The 25,736-nt window shown below is 46.6% G+C and overlaps 2 protein-coding genes across 2 annotated transcripts in view; one reads left to right on the top strand and one right to left on the bottom strand.

Annotated features, from left to right (window-relative positions):
• mpped1 (metallophosphoesterase domain containing 1) overlaps nt 1-5,174 on the top strand; it is a 35,486-nt gene extending 30,312 nt beyond the window's left edge. Inside the window, exons 5-7 of the mRNA XM_031898494.1 lie at nt 1,236-1,351; nt 1,712-1,825; nt 3,936-5,174. Of these exons, the coding sequence (XP_031754354.1) occupies nt 1,236-1,351; nt 1,712-1,825; nt 3,936-4,054 (349 nt within the window). The 3' untranslated portion in view covers nt 4,055-5,174. The remainder of the gene's footprint in view (nt 1-1,235; nt 1,352-1,711; nt 1,826-3,935) is intronic.
• Nucleotides 5,175-10,163: 4,989 nt separating this feature from the next.
• The window catches only part of efcab6 (EF-hand calcium binding domain 6), a 76,672-nt gene continuing 61,099 nt past the window's right edge, over nt 10,164-25,736 (bottom strand). Inside the window, exons 23-32 of the mRNA XM_031898098.1 lie at nt 23,606-23,833; nt 16,961-17,116; nt 14,763-14,958; nt 13,982-14,173; nt 13,360-13,587; nt 13,016-13,255; nt 12,319-12,490; nt 11,982-12,166; nt 11,530-11,679; nt 10,164-10,540 (exon numbers count right to left, since the gene is read on the bottom strand). Coding sequence (XP_031753958.1) covers nt 10,418-10,540; nt 11,530-11,679; nt 11,982-12,166; nt 12,319-12,490; nt 13,016-13,255; nt 13,360-13,587; nt 13,982-14,173; nt 14,763-14,958; nt 16,961-17,116; nt 23,606-23,833 — 1,870 coding nt within the window. The 3' untranslated portion in view covers nt 10,164-10,417. The remainder of the gene's footprint in view (nt 10,541-11,529; nt 11,680-11,981; nt 12,167-12,318; nt 12,491-13,015; nt 13,256-13,359; nt 13,588-13,981; nt 14,174-14,762; nt 14,959-16,960; nt 17,117-23,605; nt 23,834-25,736) is intronic.

Genomic DNA, 25,736 nt, shown 5'->3' with positions numbered 1-25,736 from the left:
AGAAAACAGTCTATTATTGTGTTCCGGATTACTTACATAGATGTAATGTATTCCAAACCTCAATGTATTCTTGTGTTCTAGATTAATTGCATAGAGCATGCTCTCGGTATGTGGGGGTCCCCAGCCGTGTCTGTACTGTATATACTAAGCTGGGGGGCCCCCGGCCGTGTCTGTACTGTATATACTAAGCTGGGGGGGCCCCGGCCGTGTCTGTACTGTATATACTAAGCTGGGGGGCCCCCAGCCGTGTCTGTACTGTATATACTAAGCTGGGGGGCCCGGCCGTGTCTGTACTGTATATACTAAGCTGGGGGGCCCCCGGCAGTATCTGTACTGTATATACTAAGCTGGGGGGCCCGGCCGTGTCTGTACTGTATATACTAAGCTGGGGGGCCCGGCCGTGTCTGTACTGTATATACTAAGCTGGGGGGCCCAGGCCCTGTCTGTACTGTATATACTAAGCTGGGGGGCCCCCGGCCCTGTCTGTACTGTATATACTAAGCTGGGGGGCCCCGGCCGTGTCTGTACTGTATATACTAAGCTGGGGGGCCCCCGGCCGTGTCTGTACTGTATATACTAAGCTGGGGGGCCCCGGCCCTGTCTGTACTGTATATACTAAGCTGGGGGGCCCCCGGCCGTGTCTGTACTGTATATACTAAGCTGGGGGCCCCGGCCGTGTCTGTACTGTATATACTAAGCTGGGGGGCCCCGGCCGTGTCTGTACTGTATATACTAAGCTGGGGGGCCCCGGCCCTGTCTGTACTGTATATACTAAGCTGGGGGGCCCCGGCCCTGTCTGTACTGTATATACTAAGCTGGGGGGCCCCCGGCCCTGTCTGTACTGTATATACTAAGCTGGGGGGGGCCCGGCCCTGTCTGTACTGTATATACTAAGCTGGGGGGCCCCCGGCGGTGTCTGTACTGTATATACTAAGCTGGGGGGCCCCCGGCGGTGTCTGTACTGTATATACTAAGCTGGGGGGGGCCCGGCCCTGTCTGTACTGTATATACTAAGCTGGGGGGCCCCCGGCGGTGTCTGTACTGTATATACTAAGCTGGGGGGGCCCCCGGCCGTGTCTGTACTGTATATACTAAGCTGGGGGGGCTCCGGCCGTGTCTGTACTGTATATACTAAGCTGGGGGGCCCCCGGCGGTGTCTGTACTGTATATACTAAGCTGGGGGGCCCCCGGCCCTGTCTGTACTGTATATACTAAGCCTGTCCCTACACTTACAGGCAGCCCTGGTTCTACGGCTGGGGGTTCAATCTGCCCCGGGGGCAGGCCCTGCTGGACAAGTGGAACCTCATACCCGATGGGACCGACATCCTCATCACTCACGGCCCCCCGCTGGGTAAGGAGCCAATCTGTTCTGAATATGGGGGGGGGGGGGTAAATAACCATGGGGGGGGTTCCGGGCAGAAATCCAAGGCCTGTGAGTGTCAGTTCCTGGGGGGGGGGGTCCCTCCTGTTGTCTCTAATCTGCCAGCTGCCTGGGGAGCAGACAATGAGGGACGGAAAGGCACCAATGAGCACCCATTGTACTGAGCAGCTCCAATCACGGCTCTATTTACTGTATGGGGGAAGTATCCCCCCCGCTATGAAATGGCAGCCGCTGAATCTGATTAAAATGAGGGCCCCCCAGGCAGATATATATATATATATATAAATACCCCCCCCGCCGCTCATGGGTTTCTCTCATTTTGCTTTGAAGGTTTCCTAGACTGGGTCCCCAAGAAGCTGCAGCGGGTCGGCTGTGTGGAACTACTCAATAGCGTCCAGCGCAGGATTCAGCCCCGCCTCCACGTATTCGGCCACATTCACGAAGGTAACGCCATTAATCTGTCTACTCATGGGTAAGGTTTGGGCATCTTCATGAGTCGGATCCACGTGTATCGCCATCTTCATGAGTCGGATCCACGTGTATCGCCATCTTCATGAGTCGGATCCACGTGTATCGCCATCTTCATGAGTCGGATCCACGTGTATCGCCATCTTCATGAGTCGGATCCACGTGTATCGCCATCTTCATGAGTCGGATCCACGTGTATCGCCATCTTCATGAGTCGGATCCACGTGTATCGCCATCTTCATGAGTCGGATCCACGTGTATCGCCATCTTCATGAGTCGGATCCACGTGTATCGCCATCGTCATGAGTCAGACCCACGTGTATCGCCATCTTCATGAGTCGGATCCACGTGTATCGCCATCTTCATGAGTCGGATCCATGTGTATTGTCATATTCATGAGTCAGATCCATGTGTATCGTCATCTTCATGAGTCAGATCCATGTATATCGCCATCTTCATGAGTCGGATCCACGTGTATCGCCATCTTCATGAGTCGGATCCACGTGTATCAACATCTTCATGAGTTGCATCCAAGTGTATCGCCATCTTCATGAGTCGGATCCATGTGTATCGCCATCTTCATGAGTCGGATCCACGTGTATCGGCATCTTCATGAGTCGGATCCACGTGTATAGCCATCGTCATGAGTCAGACCCACGTGTATCGCCATCTTCATGAGTCGGATCCACGTGTATCGCCATCTTCATGAGTCGGATCCATGTGTATTGTCATATTCATGAGTCAGATCCATGTGTATCGTCATCTTCATGAGTCAGATCCATGTATATCACCATCTTCATGAGTCGGATCCACGTGTATCAACATCTTCATGAGTTGCATCCAAGTGTATCGCCATCTTCATGAGTCGGATCCATGTGTATTGTCATATTCATGAGTCAGATCCAAGTGTATCGCCATCTTCATGAGTCAGATCCATGTGTATCGTCATCTTCATGAGTCGGATCCATGTGTATCGCCATCTTCATGAGTCAGATCCATGTGTAATACCATCTTCATGAGTCGGATCCATGTGTATCGCCATCTTCATGAGTCGGATCCATGTGAATCGCCATCTTCATGAGTCAGATCCATGTGTATCACCATCTTCATGAGTCGGATCCATGTGTATCGCCATCTTCATGAGTCAGATCCATGTGTAATACCATCTTCATGAGTCGGATCCATGTGTATCGCCATCTTCATGAGTCAGATCCATGTGTATCGTCATCTTCATGAGTCAGATCCATGTGTATCGCCATCTTCATGAGTCGGATCCATGTGTATCGCCATCTTCATGAGTTGCATCCAAGTGTATCGCCGTCTTCATGAGTTGCATCCAAGTGTATCGCCATCTTCATGAGTCGGATCCAAGTGTATCGCCATCTTCATGAGTCGGATCCATGTGTATCGCCATCTTCATGAGTCGGATCCATGTGTATCGCCATCTTCATGAGTCAGATCCATGTGTATCATCATCTTCATGAGTCAGATCCATGTGTATCGCCATCTTCATGAGTCGGATCCATGTGTATCACCATCTTCATGAGTCGGATCCATGTGTATCGCCATCTTCATGAATCGGATCCATGTGTATCGCAATCTTCATGAGTCGGATCCATGTGTATCGCCATGTCCATGAGTTGGATCCATGTATATCGTCATCTTCATGAGTCGGATCCATGTGTATCGCCATCTTCATGAGTCGGATCCATGTGTATCGTCATCTTCATGAGCCGGATCCATGTGTATCGCCATCTTCATGAGTCGGATCCATGTGTATCGTCATCTTCATGAGCCGGATCCATGTGTATCGACATCTTCATGAGTCGGATCCATGTGAATCGCCATCTTCATGAGTCGGATCCATGTGTATCGCATCTTCATGAGTCGGATCCATGTGTATCACCATCTTCATGAGTCGGATCCATGTGTATCGCCATCTTCATGAGTCGAATACACTTGATTCACCATCTTCATGAGTCAGATCAGTGATTCTCTCAAACCACACCCTGGTTACCAAGGTAAATGGACCCTAGCAACCAGTGCAGACCCTTCCTGAGGACGCCCTATGCTTTGTTTTTTTCAGGGTATGGAGTCATGGCGGACGGAACGACCACCTACGTGAACTCCTCCGTGTGTACTGTGAACTACCAGCCGGTGAACCCCCCGATAGTGATCGACTTACCCACCCCGAGAAACACGTGATTCCGGCGAACTTATTTGGCAGAACGCACGGGGGAGGGGGGGGGCATCCATTTTTATACGAGAGGCGGATTGATGTCTCCAAGAAGGGGGACAATAGAAACAAAGCATGGCGCCGTCGCTTTAAACAAAAGCACAATCACTAATCGCCATTCTCCGTTGAGAACAATGGAACGTCGACGGATTCTCTCTATTTTTTTTTTTTGCCTTTATTTTCCGGGGACGGAAACGCTTCTGTGATTTTCTGCGCCGCTTGGAATGGCTCTCGCCGCGTGAATACCAAGCAGGACGCCATCAGTATTCCGTGCCAATCTCCCGCAAATTGCGAGCGAGCGGGGAAATAATATGCAACTTCAGCCCAATCAGTTGTTCCCACTGCACTTACTGCCGGGATTAAAGGGGAACTAAAGCCTTAAAAAAAAGAAATTTTGCTAGAAATGCTGTATTTCATATACTTACTGGCCCGGCCCTATATCAATAATGATCCATCATTCCCCCCCCCCCCCCATCTTGGATCTTGTTCGGCCATCTTGTGTGTGTCGTGGCACCACACGTGCTCAGTGGGCTGCTGGGGAGGAGCTAAGCTTGGGGGTGGGTCAGCTGTGATAGAAGCTATTACAATGGGGCTGATTATGAATTCCGATGCAGACTGCACTGGTTTCTATGTAATTGTGAATGAATGTGATAATCAACCTTGTATTGTGACTGTTATACTGTATATAAACTGGCAGTGGGTCCCTAAGTGCCAGCAGCCCATGTTGGTAATCAGTAAGAAGATGGGGGGCTACTGGGGGCACAGATCTTCCCTGCTAAAGGGCTGAATTAGTACATGAGCCCTAAACATACCAGCCGGGGGCGGGTCTCTGATGTAAAGGGGTGGGGCCATTACAGCTTACACTCTATTTATGAAGGAATATTTCCCCTTTAAGCTCTGCCAATTAGGCCAGTGACCCCCTGTTATCCCTTGTGGCCAATGCATGGTTGGCCAGAAGCGCAGAAATGCTAATGAAATGAATGTGGGCGTGTCCCATAGCAACAACGCGGTCATTCCCTCATTTCCCCACAGATACAGCTCCTGATTGGCTAGGCATTACGCATATTAAATGGGTTTTTTTTATTACTATTCCTGTTCTGTATGGAGATTGTATGCAAGAACTCCTGCGTGTTATTTCATTGGCATCCCCGAGATTCGTGTTCTCTTGGTATCTTTGGGCTTCACTGGGTTCCCCAGTAGCAAACATGGCTGATAAAGTACCTCATTGTAAGAGGAGCTGCTTATATGGAACCAGAGAGGAGCCGCCAATTATATTGGGGGGGTGGGGCTTGTTGGAAATTGGGGAGTGGTTGTGTGGAACTGGTGTGCTATTGGCACAGCCTGGGGGGTGGGGCTTGTTGGAAATTGGGGAGTGATTGTGTGGAACAGGTGTGTGTGTTATTGGCACAGCTGGGGGGGTGGGGCTTGTCAGAAATTGGGGAGTGGTTGTGTGGAACTGGTGTGTTATTGGCTGTACTTGGGCACAGCCTGGGGGAGGGGGGGGGGGCTTGTTGGAAATTGGAAACTGGTTTGTGTTTTTGAGTTTCAGCAGTAATTTCATTGCTAGGGTCCAAGTTACCTTAGTAACCAGGGAGAGGTTTGGATGAGAGACTGGAATATGAACAGGGGAGGGGCTGAATAGAAAGATAAGGAATAAAAAGTAACAATAACAATAAAACTGGAGCCTCACAGAGCAATAGGGTTTGGCTGCCGGGGTCAGTGACCCCCATTTGAAAGCTGCAAAGAGTCAGAAGAAGGGAAATAATACAAAAACTATAACAAATAAATAATGAAGACCAATTGAAAAGTTGCTTAGAATTGGCCATTCTAACATACTAAAAGTTAGGGTTTGTTTTTTTTTGCGAATCTTTGAAAAGATGCGCAAAACGCCCCAAAAAAATTTGTGGCAAAGTGAATTTCTCCCATTTCGGGAAAAAATCCGCCAATGGCAAAATGCGGAAATTCGCTTAATTTTGCTCATCACTATTTGGCAATGGGATTAGTCAATGGGCCCCTCAGTGTAAGCCAATGGGCAGCTCCCACCTTCCCCCTATAGAACGTTCCCAGGTACAGGGAAATGAATACGGCGCGGCCGCTAATAGAATATCACGGCAACAATAACGGCGGCCGCAATTGTTATTTACTGGGCAGGGAACCCGTAAACTCGTCCTAAGTGGCCATTAATCCTCCCTGCGCGCCCGACTATCGTGATGGATGCGCCAGTTCTGCTCCGGGGGGGGCCGGGCCGGTTCTGATTTGTGATCTGGCGACTGGGAAACAACACCACTTGAGCCCATCATTTAATTATAGTTTGGGAGCCGGACGTGACGCCCTGGCGTTATTCATCCAACGGCGGCGAGAGAGCGAGAGAGAGAAAAGCAAGAGAGAGAGAGTGAGAGAAGCGAGAGGGAGAAAAGCAAGAGAGAGAGAGAGAAGCAAGAGAGTGAGAAGCGAGAGAGAGTGAGAGAAGCAAGAGAGTGAGAAGCGAGAGAGAGAAGCAAGAGAGAGTGAGAGTGAGTGAGAGAAGCAAGAGAGAGAGCGTAAGAGAGAGTGAGAGCGAGAAGCGAGAGAGCGAGAGAAGCAAGAGAGAGTGAGAGAGAGAAGCAAGAGAGTGAGAAGCGAGAGAGTGAGAGAAAGTGAGTGAGAGAGAGTGAGAAGCGAGAGAGTGAGAGAAAGTGAGTGAGAGTGAGAAGCGAGAGAGTGAGAGAAAGTGAGTGAGAGAGAGTGAGAAGCGAGAGAGTGAAAGTGAGTGAGAGTGAGAGAAGCGAGAGAGAGAGAAGCAAGAGAGTGAGAAGCGAGAGAGTGAGAGAAAGTGAGTGAGAGAGAGTGAGTGAGAGAGAGAGAAGCGAGAGAGTGAGAGAAAGTGAGTGAGAGAAAGTGAGTGAGAGAGAGAAGCAAGAGAGTGAGAAGCGAGAGAGTGAGAGAAAGTGAGTGAGAGAGAGTGAGTGAGAGAAGCGAGAGAGAGAGAAGCAAGAGAGTGAGAAGCGAGAGAGAGTGAGAGAAGCAAGAGAGTGAGAGAAAGTGAGTGAGAGAGAGTGAGAGAAGCAAGAGAGTGAGAAGCGAGAGAGAGTGAGAGTGAGAGAAGCAAGAGAGTGAGAAGCGAGAGAGAGAAGCAAGAGAGAGTGAGAGTGAGTGAGAGAAGCAAGAGAGAGAGCGTAAGAGAGTGAGAGAGCGAGAGGGAGAAAAGCGAGAGAGAGAGAGAGAGAAGCGAGAGAGCGAGAGAGAGAAGGGAGAGGGAGAAAAGCAAGAGAGAGAGAGTGAGAGAAGCGAGAGAGAAGCAATAGAGTGAGAAGCGAGAGACAGAAGCAAGAGAGAGTGAGTGAGTGAGAGAAGCAAGAGAGAGAGCGTAAGAGAGAGAGAGTGAGAAGCAAGAGAGTGAGAAGCGAGAGAGTGAGAGAGAGAGTGAGAAGCAAGAGAGTGAGAAGCGAGAGAGTGAGAGAAAGTGAGTGAGAGAGAGTGAGAGAAGCGAGAGAGAGAGAAGCAAGAGAGTGAGAAGCGAGAGAGAGTGAGAGTGAGAGAAGCAAGAGAGTGAGAAGCGAGAGAGAGAAGCAAGAGAGAGAGCGTAAGAGAGTGAGAGAGCGAGAAGTGAGAGAGCGAGAGGGAGAAAAGCAAGAGAGAGAGAGAGAAGCGAGAGAGAGAAGGGAGAGGGAGAAAAGCAAGAGAGAGTGAGAGAAGCAAGAGAGAGAGAGAAGCGAGAGAGAGAAGCGAGAGAGAGAAGCAAGAGAGAGAGCGTAAGAGAGAGTGAGAGAGAGAAGCGAGAGAAGCAAGAGAGAGAGAGTGAGAGAGAGAAGCAAGAGAGTGAGAAGCGAGAGAGTGAGAGAAAGTGAGTGAGAAGCAAGAGAGTGAGAAGCGAGAGAGTGAGAGAGAGTGAGAAGCGAGAGAGCGAGAAGCGAGAGAGTGAGAGAAAGTGAGTGAGAAGCGAGAGAGTGAGAGAAAGTGAGTGAGAAGCAAGAGAGTGAGAAGCGAGAGAGTGAGAGAGAGCGAGAAGCGAGAGAGCGAGAAGTGACAGAGAAGCAAGAGAGTGAGAAACGAGCGTGAGAGAGAGAAAGAAGCGAGAGAGAAGCGAGGGTTTTGCTATGAGAAGCGTTGGCGCAGGGGGGATAATTCCAGCCAATCACGTTAATGACTTCGGCACTAGCGCCTTCCTTTAGTTGTTGGAGGCAATCAGACAGGCACAACAGATGCAGCTGGAAATGGAGCGGTTCTTTTGTTGACTGCTAAATGGGTTCCGCAAATAACCGCTGATTGGTTTATATGGGCACAGAACCCCTCAGTGACTGCTAATATCCTTATCATTTACAGTAGGGGGTACAGTATCCCTTATAATACATGAGTGATACTCAGAGTTCCCTGTATAACTCAGCCTGCAGCCTTGTGCCTTTATATGGGGGGCACAGAACCCCTCAGTGACTGCTAATATCCTTATCATTTACAGTAGGGGGTTCATTATCCCTTATAATACATGAGTGATACTCAGAGTTCCCTGTATAACTCAGCCTGCAGCCTTGTGCCTTTATATGGGGGGCACAGAACCCCTCAGTGACTGCTAATATCCTTATCATTTACAGTAGGGGGTACATTATCCCTTATAATAAATGAGTGATACTCAGAGTTCCCTGTATAACTCAGCCTGCAGCCTTGTGCCTTTATATGGGGGGCACAGAACCCCTCAGTGACTGCTAATATCCTTATCATTTACAGTAGGGGGTACATTATCCCTTATAATACATGAGTGATACTCAGAGTTCCCTGTATAACTCAGCCTGCAGCCTTGTGCCTTTATATGGGGGGCACAGAACCCCTCAGTGACTGCTAATATCCTTATCATTTACAGTAGGGGGTACATTATCCCTTATAATACATGAGTGATACTCAGAGTTCCCTGTATAACTCAGCCTGCAGCCTTGTGCCTTTATATGGGGGGCACAGAACCCCTCAGTGACTGCTAATATCCTTATCATTTACAGTAGGGGGTACATTATCTCTTATAATACATGAGTGATACTCAGAGTTCCCTGTATAACTCAGCCTGCAGCCTTGTGCCTTTATATGGGGGGCACAGAACCCCTCAGTGACTGCTAATATCCTTATCATTTACAGTAGGGGGTACATTATCCCTTATAATACATGAGTGATACTCAGAGTTCCCTGTATAACTCAGCCTGCAGCCTTGTGCCTTTATATGGGGGGCACAGAACCCTCAGTGACTGCTAATATCCTTATCATTTACAGTAGGGGGTACATTATCCCTTATAATACATGAGTGATACTCAGAGTTCCCTGTATAACTCAGCCTGCAGCCTTGTACCTTTATATGGGGGGCACAGAACCCCTCAGTGACTGCTAATATCCTTATCATTTACAGTAGGGGGTACATTATCCCTTATAATACATGAGTGATACTCAGAGTTCCCTGTATAACTCAGCCTGCAGCCTTGTGCCTTTATATGGGGGGCACAGAACCCCTCAGTGACTGCTAATATCCTTATCATTTACAGTAGGGGGTACAGTATCCCTTATAATACATGAGTGATACTCAGAGTTCCCTGTATAACTCAGCCTGCAGCCTTGTGCCTTTATATGGGGGGCACAGAACCCCTCAGTGACTGCTAATATCCTTATCATTTACAGTAGGGGGTACATTATCCCTTATAATACATAAGTGATACTCAGAGTTCCCTGTATAACTCAGCCTGCAGCCTTGTGCCTTTATATGGGGGGCACAGAACCCCTCAGTGACTGCTAATATCCTTATCATTTACAGTAGGGGGTACATTACCCCTTATAATACATGAGTGATACTCAGAGTTCCCTGTATAACTCAGCCTGCAGCCTTGTGCCTTTATATGGGGGGCACAGAACCCCTCAGTGACTGCTAATATCCTTATCATTTACAGTAGGGGGTACATTATCCCTTATAATACATGAGTGATACTCAGAGTTCCCTGTATAACTCAGCCTGCAGCCTTGTGCCTTTATATGGGGGGCACAGAACCCCTCAGTGACTGCTAATATCCTTATCATTTACAGTAGGGGGTACATTATTACTGACACTAAGGACAAATTGGGAAATTCATATTCTTTGTGTATTTGAAAACTTTAATGGGTTCTTATTCCACAGAATTGGGTCACCGGTGCCAGATCTGTTCCGTTGGAGGCAATATAACCCTAATGATAATGTGATCAATCAGTCTCCAGCCCAGGGGCCCATAATAAATACACAGCAGAGAGGCTCATGGGAATCTAATCTCAAACCCACACTAAAAAATCAGCTGACATCATAAACGAATGATCCGCCAGTCAAACCCACAGGATTCCAGGAGTTTCCGGATCTATCGCAGGAACGCTCTCAGGAAGTCGTTATATGAGACCTTCGCTTTCAAGTCTTTGTCAAAGAATCCCAGAATATGAAAGAACTCGTCTTCTGATAGATTTAGCCCCGATTTCCGTAAAACCTGCAAGATAGGGGTAACAACTAAATCACTGGCAGTTTCCCTACGGAAAGAAATTATTCCTAAGTTATATGAATACTGTTACAGGCTATGAGCAAACTTAGGGGGCTGTTCCTGCTGAATTGTGCTTAGTACAGGGGAATCCCTATGTGCCATAGTTTTATGGTATCTCTCTGTACAGGCTATGGGCAAACTTAGGGGGCTGTTCCTGCTGAATTGTGCTTAGTACAGGGGAATCCCTATGTGCCATAGTTTTATGGTATCTCTCTGTACAGGCTATGGGCAAACTTAGGGGGCTGTTCCTGCTGAATTGTGCTTAGTACAGGGGAATCCCTATGTGCCATAGTTTTATGGTATCTCTCTGTACAGGCTATGAGCAAACTTAGGGGGCTGTTCCTGCTGAATTGTGCTTAGTACAGGGGAATCCCTATGTGCCATAGTTTTATGGTATCTCTCTGTACAGGCTATGAGCAAACTTAGGGGGCTGTTCCTGCTGAATTGTGCTTAGTACAGGGGAATCCCTATGTGCCATAGTTTTATGGTATCTCTCTGTACAGGCTATGAGCAAACTTAGGGGGCTGTTCCTGCTGAATTGTGCTTAGTACAGGGGAATCCCTATGTGCCATAGTTTTATGGTATCTCTCTGTACAGGCTATGAGCAAACTTAGGGGGCTGTTCCTGCTGAATTGTGCTTAGTACAGGGGAATCCCTATGTGCCATAGTTTTATGGTATCTCTCTGTACAGGCTATGAGCAAACTTAGGGGGCTGTTCCTGCTGAATTGTGCTTAGTACAGGGGAATCCCTATGTGCCATAGTTTTGTGGTATCTCTCTGTACAGGCTATGATCAAACTTAGGGGGCTGTTCCTGCTGAATTGTGCTTAGTACAGGGGAATCCCTATGTGCCATAGTTTTATGGTATCTCTCTGTACAGGCTATGAGCAAACGTAGGGGGCTGTTCCTGCTGAATTGTGCTTAGTACAGGGGCTATACCTGTTTGAATTCCTGCACACTTATAAAGCCGGTTCTCGCTTCATCAAAAGACAGGAAGGCTCTTCTCATGGGTCGCCAGCAATCCAGTACCTTGGGCTGAATTCTCATCATGGCATTTAGGAAACACGGCCCATCCGGTCCTGTACTTATCTGGAAAAGACAGGGAAAAGCTTCAGTATAAACAGCCCCCGGGGTAAATGTGTCAGATAGAGGCAACTGTGAGGCTGAAATGCACATTTGGGGGGATACAGCGGAGAAGGCTGCAGGGTGGGTCCTTTAGACAAAGAGGGATAGATACAAAGAGGAGGGGCAAATACTAAGGAGAGAGGGCAGATATACAGAATGGGGTAATAACGCAGAGGGGGGTGGGGTAATAACGGAGAGGGGGGTGGGGTACAGAGAAGTGGTGATACCCAGCAGTAGGGGCACAACAGGAATCTTGGGAAACTTACAGGAACCCTTGTCTTCTGCACCTTCATCCTGTGCAGCGGGGACTTCTCTAGCGGCTTGGGTCCCAGCATGATGTTGCGGAAGAAATCCGCGTAGGAGAACTTGCCGTTATTCCTCGAATCGTACTTGACGGTCAGTCGTTCCAGTTCCTCCTCGTTGGTCTCGGCGTTAAACTGCTTGAGAACCCCTGCATGACGTATAATGCGAGAGCGGCGTCATTAAGTCTTCTCTGCAACCGGCGGCTCATACTCGCCCCTCGCCAACATGAGTCGCTCTCTCGCCGCCCCATTGTTTCTATGGATAAAGGACCCCCCACTACGGTGACCCAAATGCACAGACCTGAGAAGTCGTTAGTGGTGATCTCCCCGGTTCTCTCGGGATCGTGGTCTCGGCAGGCTCGTAGAACCTTTTGCCAAACCTTCTGGAGGGACCCCCGGAGTCTGGCTTCTATCTGCTCACAGTTGACCAGCCTTGATGAAGCACCGGCTGTCTTTGGCCTCTGGGTATCAGTCTGTGGGGGGGCAAAATGATAATGAACCCCCAATGGATAATGGACCTTTATATACAATAGGGGCCCACTTTCACAGCAATTAGATGTACATAGTGTAATAGGTGGGATATAGGCCCATTGGGGCAATAAGGAAGGGCTGATGGTAATTACCCTAGGCCGGGCCCAACCCTACCCCCCAGGCATTATCTCCTACTGAAAGAGATTACACAAATTGCTCCATATTAGTCATGTACAGGCCGGCCCAAAGCCCATGGGTTGGGCGGGATTTGGGCCAATAGGAGTGGGTTACAGGCAGGTTTGGCCCAAGCTCTTCCTGCTGACCTACCTGCCTGTAAACTGGGCCCTGGTTCCGCCTCTGGCTGTGTCTATTTATGGGCGTGCCAACCCCCTTTGTGATGTCAGAGATGGGGCGGGGTCTATTAATAAACCCAGATTCCCTGGTTGGGTTGGGGGCAGGTCAACTATTTGGCACTCAGCAAAAATCACATGGTGGTGCTTCTGGGATACGGAACCTTCTCAGCTCACCTTGGGTTTATTCAATATGGCCGGAGCAGTTTTGGGGCGCCTGATCCCTGCCTGCGATTCTGGGGGGGTGTGATTCCCAGCTAAAGCGGACGCTGGTTTATAGATGAACTCCGATTGGTCCCCTGCCGTCTTCTCATATGGAGACACCAGGGCGTCGCCGCCGCCAAACTGACTCAAAAACTCATGGTATTTCAGGTTTCCGTAGGGGTTGAGCGGCAGCGTGTTCCACAGGTTCTCGAACTGGGAAAGCGAGAGAGCTTACACTTTAGCACTGGGATACAAGACTGTAGGGTTAACTTACCCTTTAATACAGAGGTTAAATGGATGTTGCCCGGGGGCCTCACCTGTTCATCTGTCAGGAGCATAAAATCCTTGTTGAAAAGCTCTCGGAAATCCTCCTTGGACACGGCGTTGATGTTGGCGTAATCCAGGCTGATGAAGTCCTGGGCTACCGTGTAGAACCGAGCAGTGACCACCTCCCGAATGTGGCTCAGAATGTCCTTCATGGTGAGCCCCTGAGTGGATCTGGGCCTGGTGGCGTGTTGGACTCTCTCCACCCAGGAGGAAGAAGGCTGGCCAATAGCAGAACAGACAGCAGGCTTGGTCACAAGAAGTAATAACTTGCCCCGGTTCCACCCATTGCACTGGCCTTATTGGCTAGCAGCTGAAAGCCAAGAGCCAAATAGTTCTAGAAAGCTGCTTGGATAAATGGGACTGAGGGACCCTCACAGTGATGGGAATGCTTGGGGTTTACTTCCCCTTTAATTTAATCTGTTGCAGCTAAACTGCATGGGTTAAACCCCGGACAACACATGATGGTGCTTATGATGATGCTCCTAATGCAATCTTGTACTACCCGACCCACTGCCAGCCCCACGATAGGGAGCTGCAGGTAAAATGACCGGTTTGAGCTCTGAAGCCCTCGACGTGGGTACAAAGCTCAGGGTATTTGTATTAAAGCCGTACCTCAGGGTGGGAGGTGCTAAAATGGTGCAGGAAGGCTTTCCAGTCGATTGTCTGCTCCTCGCCGAGCGGCAGCTTGCTGAGAAGGTACCCAAATTGCCGGTCTGAGAGTTTAAAGCAGAAGCTGTCGAGTATTTGGTGCAATTCCGAGGCCTTTATGGTGCCCGTGCCGTCCCTATCAAACGACGAGAATGCCTGCAATGTGACAGAGGGACAGACATGGCGTCAGCTATTGGCAAGATTTGTCTATAAACGGGAGCCTGTTCTCTTAAAACCCCTGTAAAATGAACTGCTCCTTATCTGTAAGCCCGAGACATGAGCCAAGTAAAGGAGGGGGCTCATTATACACAACTTACTATCATTCCTTACACTGGTTCTGACTGGGGGGGATCATTAACAAAAGTTGATTGTACCTCAAAGGGGTGGGAAGGTCTCCTATAGCCTCATGATCTCTTCTTACGCTGACTCCACCCCTTTCCCGTTGAAGAGAATAGGGCAGGGGCTGAACATATTGCCCTAAAGAATACATTAAAACCCCTTTCACTTTCCAACTTCCTGGTTCTGTCTGTTGAGAAGGATTACATAGTAAAAGAAATGACCGGTCCAAAGATATCCCTCTCTATAATAATCTGCTCCTTATCCCTGGCCAAGGCTGCAGCTTAGGTAAGGGTTTGTTTATGCAGAGCTCTTTGTCAAGAAGACAATTTCCCATTAGTGCTTTATAATAGGAAAGCTTGAGGAGAACTGGATCTGGGAATAAAACAGAACCCGGGGAGACTCGTACCTTATACAGGGCATCGTGTGAAGACACCACGGCTTCTTTCAATTTCAGCAGCACCTTCTGCAGGCTCAGTTTCGGGGGGGTCTCTGCGGCCGAAACCGGACGCTGCCTTTGGCCATACTTAGAAGCTCTGCCATCGTCGATCATTCTCAGGAAATCCGGATACGACAGCTTGTTGTCCGTCACTTTGATTCTCAGCCTGGCAGGGGTACAAGACACAGTAGGGGCATCAGGGGCAGTTGTGACTTGCACTGGGTAACCCCCCATCTCTCTACAACTCCCGTCACCCCTGCTAAGAACAGCAGTATCTGGCCATGGAGTTACACAGGACCACAGGGTCCCTCGGGGAAGAAGAAAGTATATACAGTAATACATATAAAACTGTGTATAATGGAATATTCTTATATCCCCCAGAGAGAGGGCCCATTCTTCCTGCACTGCCAGGGGCCCCTTTTCTCTCTGTATCTATCCGGCTATGGAAAAAAACCATAGAACATTTTCTACATGACAAGCCAGGATCACAGCATAACGGATATCTCCTCCTCCAGACGCTCGGCCCCGCTGCTGCAAACAATGGGATTAAACACATCAAAAGGGGGAAATATCATCAAATAAACATTTATATTTGTGCCTGGAAATCCCCTTGCGCCTCGGGCATAAAGCAGTTTTTAAGATTTAATTCATTAAAAAGAAAAAAGAGATATAGTCATTTTATTTTCTTGTTTGTGCTGAGTTTATTCTTTGGGAGTCATGTGACCCGTATTTCCAGCAGCTGGATCACGCTTTCTGGCATTCCAGACAATGCAGGTTTATAACATGGATAACCTGCTGATGAACCTGCTATGAACTGGCACAGCTTGGCACCCCTCTGTGCAGCGGCATCAGTGCCCCCCTGTATCACTCTCTCTCTGCCATGTTTTGCCAGAATTACAGACCCCAGGGAAAGGGGCATGTACAAGCCAGAGAGAAGAGCCTCCAGATGCAATGAGTGTGTGCATTATACATGGCGCCAGCTTGTGCCCACAGCCTGCTAATCGGTGCCCATTTATTGCTTCAACCAGAGTTTGGACTTGCGATCCGATTAAGCTTTGATGAGGGTTCTCAGGGCAATAAGGATTGGATCAGAACTTCTCCTGGCGCTTAAACATCATGCCAAGGGTGTTGCAGGAGGGGTGGCATTAATCACAGGCTACCGTCAAGCAGGGTTGCTACCTGGCTGGTATTTTTATTCTTGAATAAATAAATATACCTTAGCTGAGGGGCAGTGGCCTTCAGGGTCAGACTGGGCCGGCAGGACGCCGGAAAAAACACGGAGGGCACCCCCTGATCAAGGCTCCATCCCTGCCAGAAACTTAAGATGGCACCAATGATGGGCCTCCCCGACTGACACCTGGCCTGAAATCGGCCAGATCAGACAGGTTTGATTTTTCAGTCGGATCGAGCTGATGCGGCCCCAGAACCAACAGAACTTATGCCCACCATTTCAGTTCGATTGTTTGGCCCTAGGCCCTAGGTCCAAATGATCGAGTTAGCCCAATATCGCCCACCCATAGGTTAGCATATGGGGAGAAGATCCGCTAGCTTGGTGACCTCGCCAAACGAGCGTATCTTAAAGTGAATGGCCACTTTTAGGGCCTTCTGCCCTTGCCTCATGCCTGCCATCTGATGAGTCAGAGACTGGGATGGGGGGCCCCAAAGGTGGGCCCTGGACACCCCTTGTCCGACCCTGGTGGCCTTAATCACAGGAGTGCCCCCGTGGGCATTAGATCCCTCACTAGAAATGTAGGGTTCTGACTGCAGAGTAAAGGTCCCTATACACGGGCCGATCCGCCAAGCGAGCGGATCTTCTCCCGATATCCCCACCTACGGGTGGGCGATATCGGGAGAATCCAGGCTAACGGCGGGTATAGGAAAAGTTGGTCTGCGGACCGCATCAACGAGCTGATGCGGTCCCCGATCCGACTAGATTTTCTAATCTGCCCGATCAATATCTGGCTGATTTCAGGCCAGATATCGGTCGGGCAGGCCCGTCGGTAGTGCCCATACACGGGCCGATTAGCTGCTGAATCAGTCTAAGTGACCCATATCGGCAGCTAGAATCGGCCCGTGTATGGGGGACCTTAAGTAAATGCCACTTGCTTCCGTTAGAGCAGCATAGCACCCAGGTGGTCCAAGCAGACAGCGGTGCCCAGAGTACTTACCTGTACAGTAGGTTGGCAAACTGCTCATCATCCAAATGGAAGTTTAGGCTCTGCAGCATAGCGCGCAGGTCATGCACGGATATCTGCCCGTCCTTGTTTCTATCGATCTTGGCGAAGGCTGCGCTGAAATCATGGTAATAATCCCGGAATTTATCCCTGGAAGGAAAACGAGCAGTTTATAGAAAAAGCATAAAATATATAGTTGGGTCATTTCCCTATGGGACCAAACTGCAATTTATATCCTTATAAACCGTGCTTAGTGATGTCATCAGTTATAATCAGAGCTTAGTGATATAATGTCTGTCACATGACTCACTAAAACTTGTATATTATAATAAAGTACCCCCTGTTGTAAACTATGAGGATATTAGAAGTCACCTTGGAGTTTCATGACCTTCGGCCTCGTACCTTTATATTGTCATATCCTTACATTTTACAATAGGGGGTACTTTATTCACTATATAATTCACTTGGCGCAGACATGGTACAGCACTATGGGAGACTGGGGGGCATCACACTATTCCGACGCTACTCAGTGGGGCTCATTTATAAACAATGGGCAAATAAGCAGCTTGTAGTAACCTATAGCAACCAATCACATCTTTGCATTTGCAGTTCGACCCACAGCTGGGTGAAAACAATCAATCGCTGATTGGTTGCTATGGGTTACTGCCCACGTTCAATTGGCTCAGTGTTTATAAAGGATCCCCGGTGTCTCTGCACTAAGTTTTTAAACGATTTGCCTTCCACTTCTACATTTTTCCTGCTTTCAAATGGGATGGGGGGGTGGCTGACCCCAACAGCCAAAATCTATTGTTCTGTGCGCTTACAAATGTATTTATATCGCTACTTTTTTATTACTTATCTTTCTATTCAGCCCCTCTCCTGTTCATGTTCCCATCTTTCAGTTAACCCACTGTTTGGTTGCTAAGGTCGACAAGACCCTAGCAACCCGACAGCTGCTGAAATTCCAAACTGGAGAGCTGTGTGATTGGATACAGCACTATAATATTGTGTATACAATGCAGCTCTACCCTAATAATATCCTTATTTACCCAGTTTCCCAGCCCCAGGTACTATTATATGCTTATTATATGCGTAGGAAAGTCCATAGGTCTGGGTTTATTTTATTCGACGGTGAGGAAATCTGCTTTCTCCTTTGAATATGCCGATTCCTGGCTCTGCGGCGGCGGCGGCTGCGTCTCACACACCATTTATGTGACAACTTAAGACGGAGTTGTGTTCCCGTGAGATTCAAGTCCATTTCTATTGTGGATGAAGCGTTATCTCTTGTGTCTGCGGTGGCTGTCAAAGATGCGCCGGCTCCGCCACAATTATCGTGCCCATTAAATGCACTCGGCGGATAGGATAGGGGAGCGCGGCACAATATCTGCCATTCTTATGTAAAACCAGCCATTCTGTCTCTCCGCCGCGCAGAAAATGATTCCTACCGCCGGTAATTACACAGTGATGCTCCCCGTAACTGGGAGCAATCTCAGCCCCGAGATTAAGCACCGCTCCGAAATAATGGGTCTTACTGACTGCCAGCAATGTTAACCCTTTCCTGTGCCGCCTGTGCTGCGCTCCTGGGGTCCTTATGCTCGTTCAGCTTTCTCTTTATTATTCCTTTTCTATCTGTATTAATTAAGGATGGGAGTTGCCATATTGATTCCCCCCTCCCGTGTAGAATGATCCATAATTATATTATATAATGTATATTACAGGTATCCAGAAAGCTCCGAATTACGGAAAGCCCGTCTCCCGACTGCTTTCCTTTTTCTCTGTAATAATAAAACAGTACCTGTACTTGATCCCAACTAAGATATAATTACCCCTTATTGGGGCAGAACAGCCCTATTGGGTTTATTTAATGGTTAAATGATTCCCTTTTCTCTGTAATAATAAAACAGTACCTGTACTTGATCCCAACTAAGATATAATTACCCCTTATTGGGGGCAGAACAGCCCTATTGGGTTTATTTCATGGTTAAATTATTCCCTTTTCTCTGTAATAATAAAACAGTACCTGTACTTGATCCCAACTAAGATATAATTACCCCTTATTGGGGCAGAACAGCCCTATTTGGGTTTATTTCATGGTTAAATGATTCCCTTTTCTCTGTAATAATAAAACAGTACCTGTACTTGATCCCAACTAAGATATAATTACCCCTTATTGGGGGCAGAACAGCCCTATTGGGTTTATTTAATGGTTAAATGATTCCCTTTTCTCTGTAATAATAAAACAGTACCTGTACTTGATCCCAACTAAGATATAATTACCCCTTATTGGGGCAGAACAGCCCTATTGGGTTTATTTAATGGTTAAATGATTCCCTTTTCTCTGTAATAATAAAACAGTACCTGTACTTGATCCCAACTAAGATATAATTACCCCTTATTGGGGCAGAACAGCCCTATTTGGGTTTATTTCATGGTTAAATGATTCCCTTTTCTCTGTAATAATAAAACAGTACCTGTACTTGATCCCAACTAAGATATAATTACCCCTTATTGGGGGCAGAACAGCCCTATTGGGTTTATTTAATGGTTAAATGATTCCCTTTTCTCTGTAATAATAAAACAGTACCTGTACTTGATCCCAACTAAGATATAATTACCCCTTATTGGGGCAGAACAGCCCTATTGGGTTTATTTCATGGTTAAATGATTCCCTTTTCTCTGTAATAATAAAACAGTACCTGTACTTGATCCCAACTAAGATATAATTACCCCTTATTGGGGCAGAACAGCCCTATTGGGTTTATTTAATGGTTAAATGATTCCCTTTTCTCTGTAATAATAAAACAGTACCTGTACTTGATCCCAACTAAGATATAATTACCCCCTTATTGGGGCAGAACAGCCCTATTGGGTTTATTTAATGGTTAAATGATTCCCTTTTCTCTGTAATAATAAAACAGTACCTGTACTTGATCCCAACTAAGATATACAGTGGAGGAAATAATTATTTGACCCCTCACTGATTTTGTAAGTTTGTCCAATGACAAAGAAATGAAAAGTCTCAGAACAGTATCATTTCAATGGTAGGTTTAACAGTGGCAGATAGCACATCAAAAGGAAAATCGAAAAAATAACTTTAAATAAAAGATAGCAACTGATTTGCATTTCATTGAGTGAAATAAGTTTTTGAACCCCTACCAACCATTAGGCTGATGCCACACGTGGCGTTTTTACGCTGCGTATTTTCTAATTCTCTCGGCGGCTGAAAAACGCCTGATATCATCATCCATAGAAATAACTTGAAAAGACGCGAAGCAAACCACACAAAGCGTAAATACGCTAGAAAACGCCTTAGCACGGATTTTTCAAGCGTAGGCTGAAATACGCCAGTACTTGCAAAGCAAGCTATTCCTATGTATACGCAAAGGCAGCTGCCAGACCTAGCAGAAATACGCAGCGTTTTTTGCTATTTCACACAATTAGCACCATGGCAACGGGATTTGCTTACGTCACCAGTTCTAGGCTGAAAAACGCCATGTGTGGCTTGTGCGGCGTTTTTAGGCTGAGAAAAAACGCAGCGTAAAAACGCCACGTGTGGCATCAGCCTTAAGAGTTCTGGCTCCCACAGAGTGGTTAGACACTTCTACTCAATTAGTCAACCTCATTAAGGACACCTGTCTTAACTAGTCACCTGTATAAAAGACACCTGTCCACAGAATCAATCAATCAAGCAGACTCCAAACTCTCCAACATGGGAAAGACCAAAGAGCTGTCCAAGGATGTCAGAGACAAAATTGTAGACCTGCACAAGGCTGGAATGGGCTACAAAACCATTAGCAAGAAGCTGGGAGAGAAGGTGACAACTGTTGGTGCAATTGTTCAAAAATGGAAGGAGCACAAAATGACCATCAATCGACCTCGCTCTGGGGCTCCACGCAAGATCTCACCTCGTGGGGTGTCAATGATTCTGAGAAAGGTGAAAAAGCATCCTAGAACTACACGGGAGGAGTTAGTTAATGACCTCAAATTTGCAGGGACCACAGTCACCAAGAAAACCATTGGAAACACATTACACCGCAATGGATTACAATCCTGCAGGGCTCGCAAGGTCCCCCTGCTCAAGAAGGCACATGTGCAGGCCTGAAGTTTGCCAATGAACACCTGAATGATTCTGTGAGTGACTGGGAGAAGGTGCTGTGGTCTGATGAGACCAAAATAGAGCTCTTTGGCATTAACTCAACTCGCTGTGTTTGGAGGAAGAAAAATGCTGCCTATGACCCCCAAAACACCGTCCCCACCGTCAAGCATGGGGGTGGAAACATTTTGCTTTGGGGGTGTTTTTCTGCTAAGGGCACAGGACAACTTATTCGCATTAACGGGAAAATGGACGGAGCCATGTATCGTGAAATCCTTAACGACAACCTCCTTCCCTCTGCCAGGAAACTGAAAATGGGTGGTGGATGGGTGTTCCAGCACGACAATGACCCAAAACATACAGCAAAGGCAACAAAGGAGTGGCTCAAGAAGAAGCACATTAAGGTCATGGAGTGGCCTAGTCAGTCTCCGGACCTTAATCCAATAGAAAACCTATGGAGGGAGCTCAAGCTCAGAGTTGCACAGAGACAGAAACCTTAGGGATTTAGAGATGATCTGCAAAGAGGAGTGGGACCAACATTCCTCCTAAAATGGGCGCAAACTTGCTCATCAATTACAAGAAACGTTTGGCCTCTGTGCTTGCAAACAAGGGCTTTTCCACTAAGTATTAAGTCTTTTTTTGTTAGAGGGTTCAAAAACTTATTTCACTCAATGAAATGCAAATCAGTTGCTATCTTTTATTTAAAGTTATTTTTTCGATTTTCCTTTGGATGTGCTATCTGCCACTGTTAAACCTACCATTGAAATGATACTGTTCTGAGACTTTTCATTTCTTTGTCATTGGACAAACTTACAAAATCAGTGAGGGGTCAAATAATTATTTCCTCCACTGTAATTACCCCTTATTGGGGGCAGAACAGCCCTATTGGGTTTATTTAATGGTTAAATGATTCCCTTTTCTCTGTAATAATAAAACAGTATCTGTACTTGATCCCAACTAAGATATAATTACCCCTTATTGGGGGCAGAACAGCCCTATTGGGTTTATTTAATGGTTAAATGATTCCCTTTTCTCTGTAATAATAAAACAGTACCTGTACTTGATCCCAACTAAGATATAATTACCCCCTTATTGGGGCAGAACAGCCCTATTGGGTTTATTTAATGGTTAAATGATTCCCTTTTCTCTGTAATAATAAAACAGTACCTGTACTTGATCCCAACTAAGATATAATTACCCCTTATTGGGGCAGAACAGCCCTATTGGGTTTATTTAATGGTTAAATGATTCCCTTTTCTCTGTAATAATAAAACAGTACCTGTACTTGATCCCAACTAAGATATAATTACCCCTTATTGGGGGCAGAACAGCCCTATTGGGTTTATTTAATGGTTAAATGATTCCCTTTTCTCTGTAATAATAAAACAGTACCTGTACTTGATCCCAACTAAGATATAAATAATCCTTATTGGATGCAAAACAATCCTATTGGGTTTAATTAATGTTTTATTGATTTTTTAGTAGACTTAAGGTATGGAGATCCAAATTACTGAAAGACCCCTTATCCGGAATACCCTTGGTCCCGAGCATTCTGGATAATGGGTCCTATACCTGAATATAATGTTATTATATAGACTGTCCTATTCCGAGCAACTTTTCAATAGGTTTTCATTATTTATGTCATATAGTTTTTTTTAATTATTGGCCTTCCTCTACTTATACTTTCCAACTTTTAAATGGGGGTCACTGACCCCGGCAGCCAAACCCTATTGCTCTGTGAGGCTCCAGTTTTATTGTTACTTTTTATTCCTTATCTTTCTATTCAGCCCCTCCCCTATTCATATTCCAGTCTCTCGTTCAAACCACTCCCTGGTTGCTAAGGTAATTTGGACCCTAGCAACCAGATAGCTGCTGAAACTCCAAAATGGAGGGCTGCTGAACAAAAAGTGAGAATAAAAAATAAAGACCAATTGCAAATTGTCTAAGAATAGCACTCTCTACATCATACTAAAAGTTTTCTCAAAGGGGTCATTCGCCTTTACACTAACTTTTAGTATGATGTAGCCATTGGTAGTCTGAGACAATCTGCAAATGATTCATGTGGGTTTTCAGTTATTTAGCTTTTTTGCTAAGCCATTTTCAGCAGCTACCTGGTTGCTAGGGTCTTGTTTATCTTAGCAACTAGGCCACGGTGTGAGAGACTGGATAGAAAGATAAGACATAAAAAGTAATAATAATAAACTTGTAAGCTCACAGAGCAGTATTTTTTTTGTTGCCAGGGTCGGTGACCCCCCATTTGAGAGCTAAAAAAAGATATAGAAGAGAAAGGCAAATCATTGAAAAACGATAAAAAATAAATAATGAAGACCAAATGCAAAGTTGCTAGAGAACTGACATTCTATAACGTAAATTTAAAGGTGAACCACCCCTTTAATGAACAAGCCTGGGGGCCCAAAGTAATACATTAAAGGTCCAGTGCAGTATAAGTAGCCTGTGGCTTGTTCTGGCAATGATTGGTTCATCTAATTGTGTCAGGCTGGATAAAGCCACCATGTTCGACTATAACCCACACAATGTTCTCTTACTTGATCTGCTGCTCTATGTCCTTCATATCCAGCGCCTTGGTCTGGTGTTTGTGGAACGCGTCCATCTCCTCTTGGATTTTCAGCTGGTTGTTGTAATGCCCCTCCAGGCACGCCCGATTGTCCTCCGTGATCTGTTTGCTTGGGCCGCTGTCACCGGACGCAAAGCTGATGCCGAGCTTCTCAAGGAATTCATTGTGGGTCAGAAAGCCCTTTCCTTCCGGATCATACCTGCCAAAGGTGCAACGATTGGAGCGAATGAAATGATGCCTCTCAACCCCAAATATAGGCTGCAGGAACTCTGAGTATCACTCATGTCTTATAGGGGATAATGTACCCCCTACTGTAAATGATAAGGATATTAGCAGTCACTGAGGGGTTCTGTGCCCCCCATATAAAGGCACAAGGCTGCAGGCTGAGTTATACAGGGAACTCTGAGTATCACTCATGTATTATAAGGGGTAATGTACCCCCTACTGTAAATGATAAGGATATTAGCAGTCACTGAGGGGTTCTGTGCCCCCCATATAAAGGCACAAGGCTGCAGGCTGAGTTATACAGGGAACTCTGAGTATCACTCATGTATTATAAGGGATAATGTACCCCCTACTGTAAATGATAAGGATATTAGCAGTCACTGAGGGGTTCTGTGCCCATATAAAGGCACAAGGCTGCAGGCTGAGTTATACAGGGAACTCTGAGTATCACTCATGTATTATAAGGGATAATGTACCCCCTACTGTAAATGATAAGGATATTAGCAGTCACTGAGGGGTTCTGTGCCCCCCATATAAAGGCACAAGGCTGCAGGCTGAGTTATACAGGGAACTCTGAGTATCACTCATGTATTATAAGGGATAATGTACCCCCTACTGTAAATGATAAGGATATTAGCAGTCACTGAGGGGTTCTGTGCCCCCCATATAAAGGCACAAGGCTGCAGGCTGAGTTATACAGGGAACTCTGAGTATCACTCATGTATTATAAGAGATACTGTACCCCCTACTGTAAATGATAAGGATATTAGCAGTCACTGAGGGGTTCTGTGCCCCCCATATAAAGGCACAAGGCTGCAGGCTGAGTTATACAGGGAACTCTGAGTATCACTCATGTATTATAAGGGATAATGTACCCCCTACTGTAAATGATAAGGATATTAGCAGTCACTGAGGGGTTCTGTGCCCCCCATATAAAGGCACAAGGCTGCAGGCTGAGTTATACAGGGAACTCTGAGTATCACTCATGTATTATAAGGGGTAATGTACCCCCTACTGTAAATGATAAGGATATTAGCAGTCACTGAGGGGTTCTGTGCCCCCCATATAAAGGCACAAGGCTGCAGGCTGAGTTATACAGGGAACTCTGAGTATCACTCATGTATTATAAGGGATAATGTACCCCCTACTGTAAATGATAAGGATATTAGAGATGGTCCTGAGGAGTTCTGTTACTTGTAAAAAAGCACTCAGCCTTGCCCTTTATAGGGTAACAAATTCACAGTATAAAAACCTAAATAATGACTCAATTAAGTTCCATTGCATCCTCAGTGTATTCCTACAAATCGCCCCTTCAGTAAATCAGATTTAAATAAAATCCTTAGTAGTAACAGTTAGGTAAAAGGGTTAAATAAAAGTCATCCACTCTCGACAGACTAGGAAAATGAAGCAAAAATTCCATTCTGACAACTGACACATCCAAGCCCCGTGCTAATTACGCCACGCTGCGCTCTCACAATCTTCCCTTGCCTGCGATGCCTTTATCTAGGTTAAAGCGACTGTAACACCGGCAACCTCACTAATTAGATTCATGTACTGATACTAATTAATTTAACGGGGTTCAGTCGGGGCCGTTATTAGCAGGGATTATAAGGGAACAAGCACTGTTATGTGAATAGATCACAGCTCTAGAACTGGCGGCCCGGGCAGGGGAGCGGGCATGGGTTGGCCGGGCCCACGGGGGCCCATGGGGTTTTTTCCTTGGGCTTTGATTGGGGGGAGAAGGGGCAGGCGTGTGGGCTCAAAGCCACAAATTTAAAGGGGGTTCACTTTTAGTATGTTATAGAATGTGTTATTCCTAGCAACTTTGCAATTGGTCTTCATTATTCTTTTTTAATATAGTTTATGATTTGCCTTTC

Source organism: Xenopus tropicalis, chromosome 3, assembly GCF_000004195.4.
Source record: "Xenopus tropicalis strain Nigerian chromosome 3, UCB_Xtro_10.0, whole genome shotgun sequence".
Classification (NCBI taxonomy): Eukaryota; Metazoa; Chordata; class Amphibia; order Anura; family Pipidae; genus Xenopus; species Xenopus tropicalis.
Note: the sequence above shows the minus strand (reverse complement) of the source record. Positions and strands in the feature narration are given on the sequence as shown.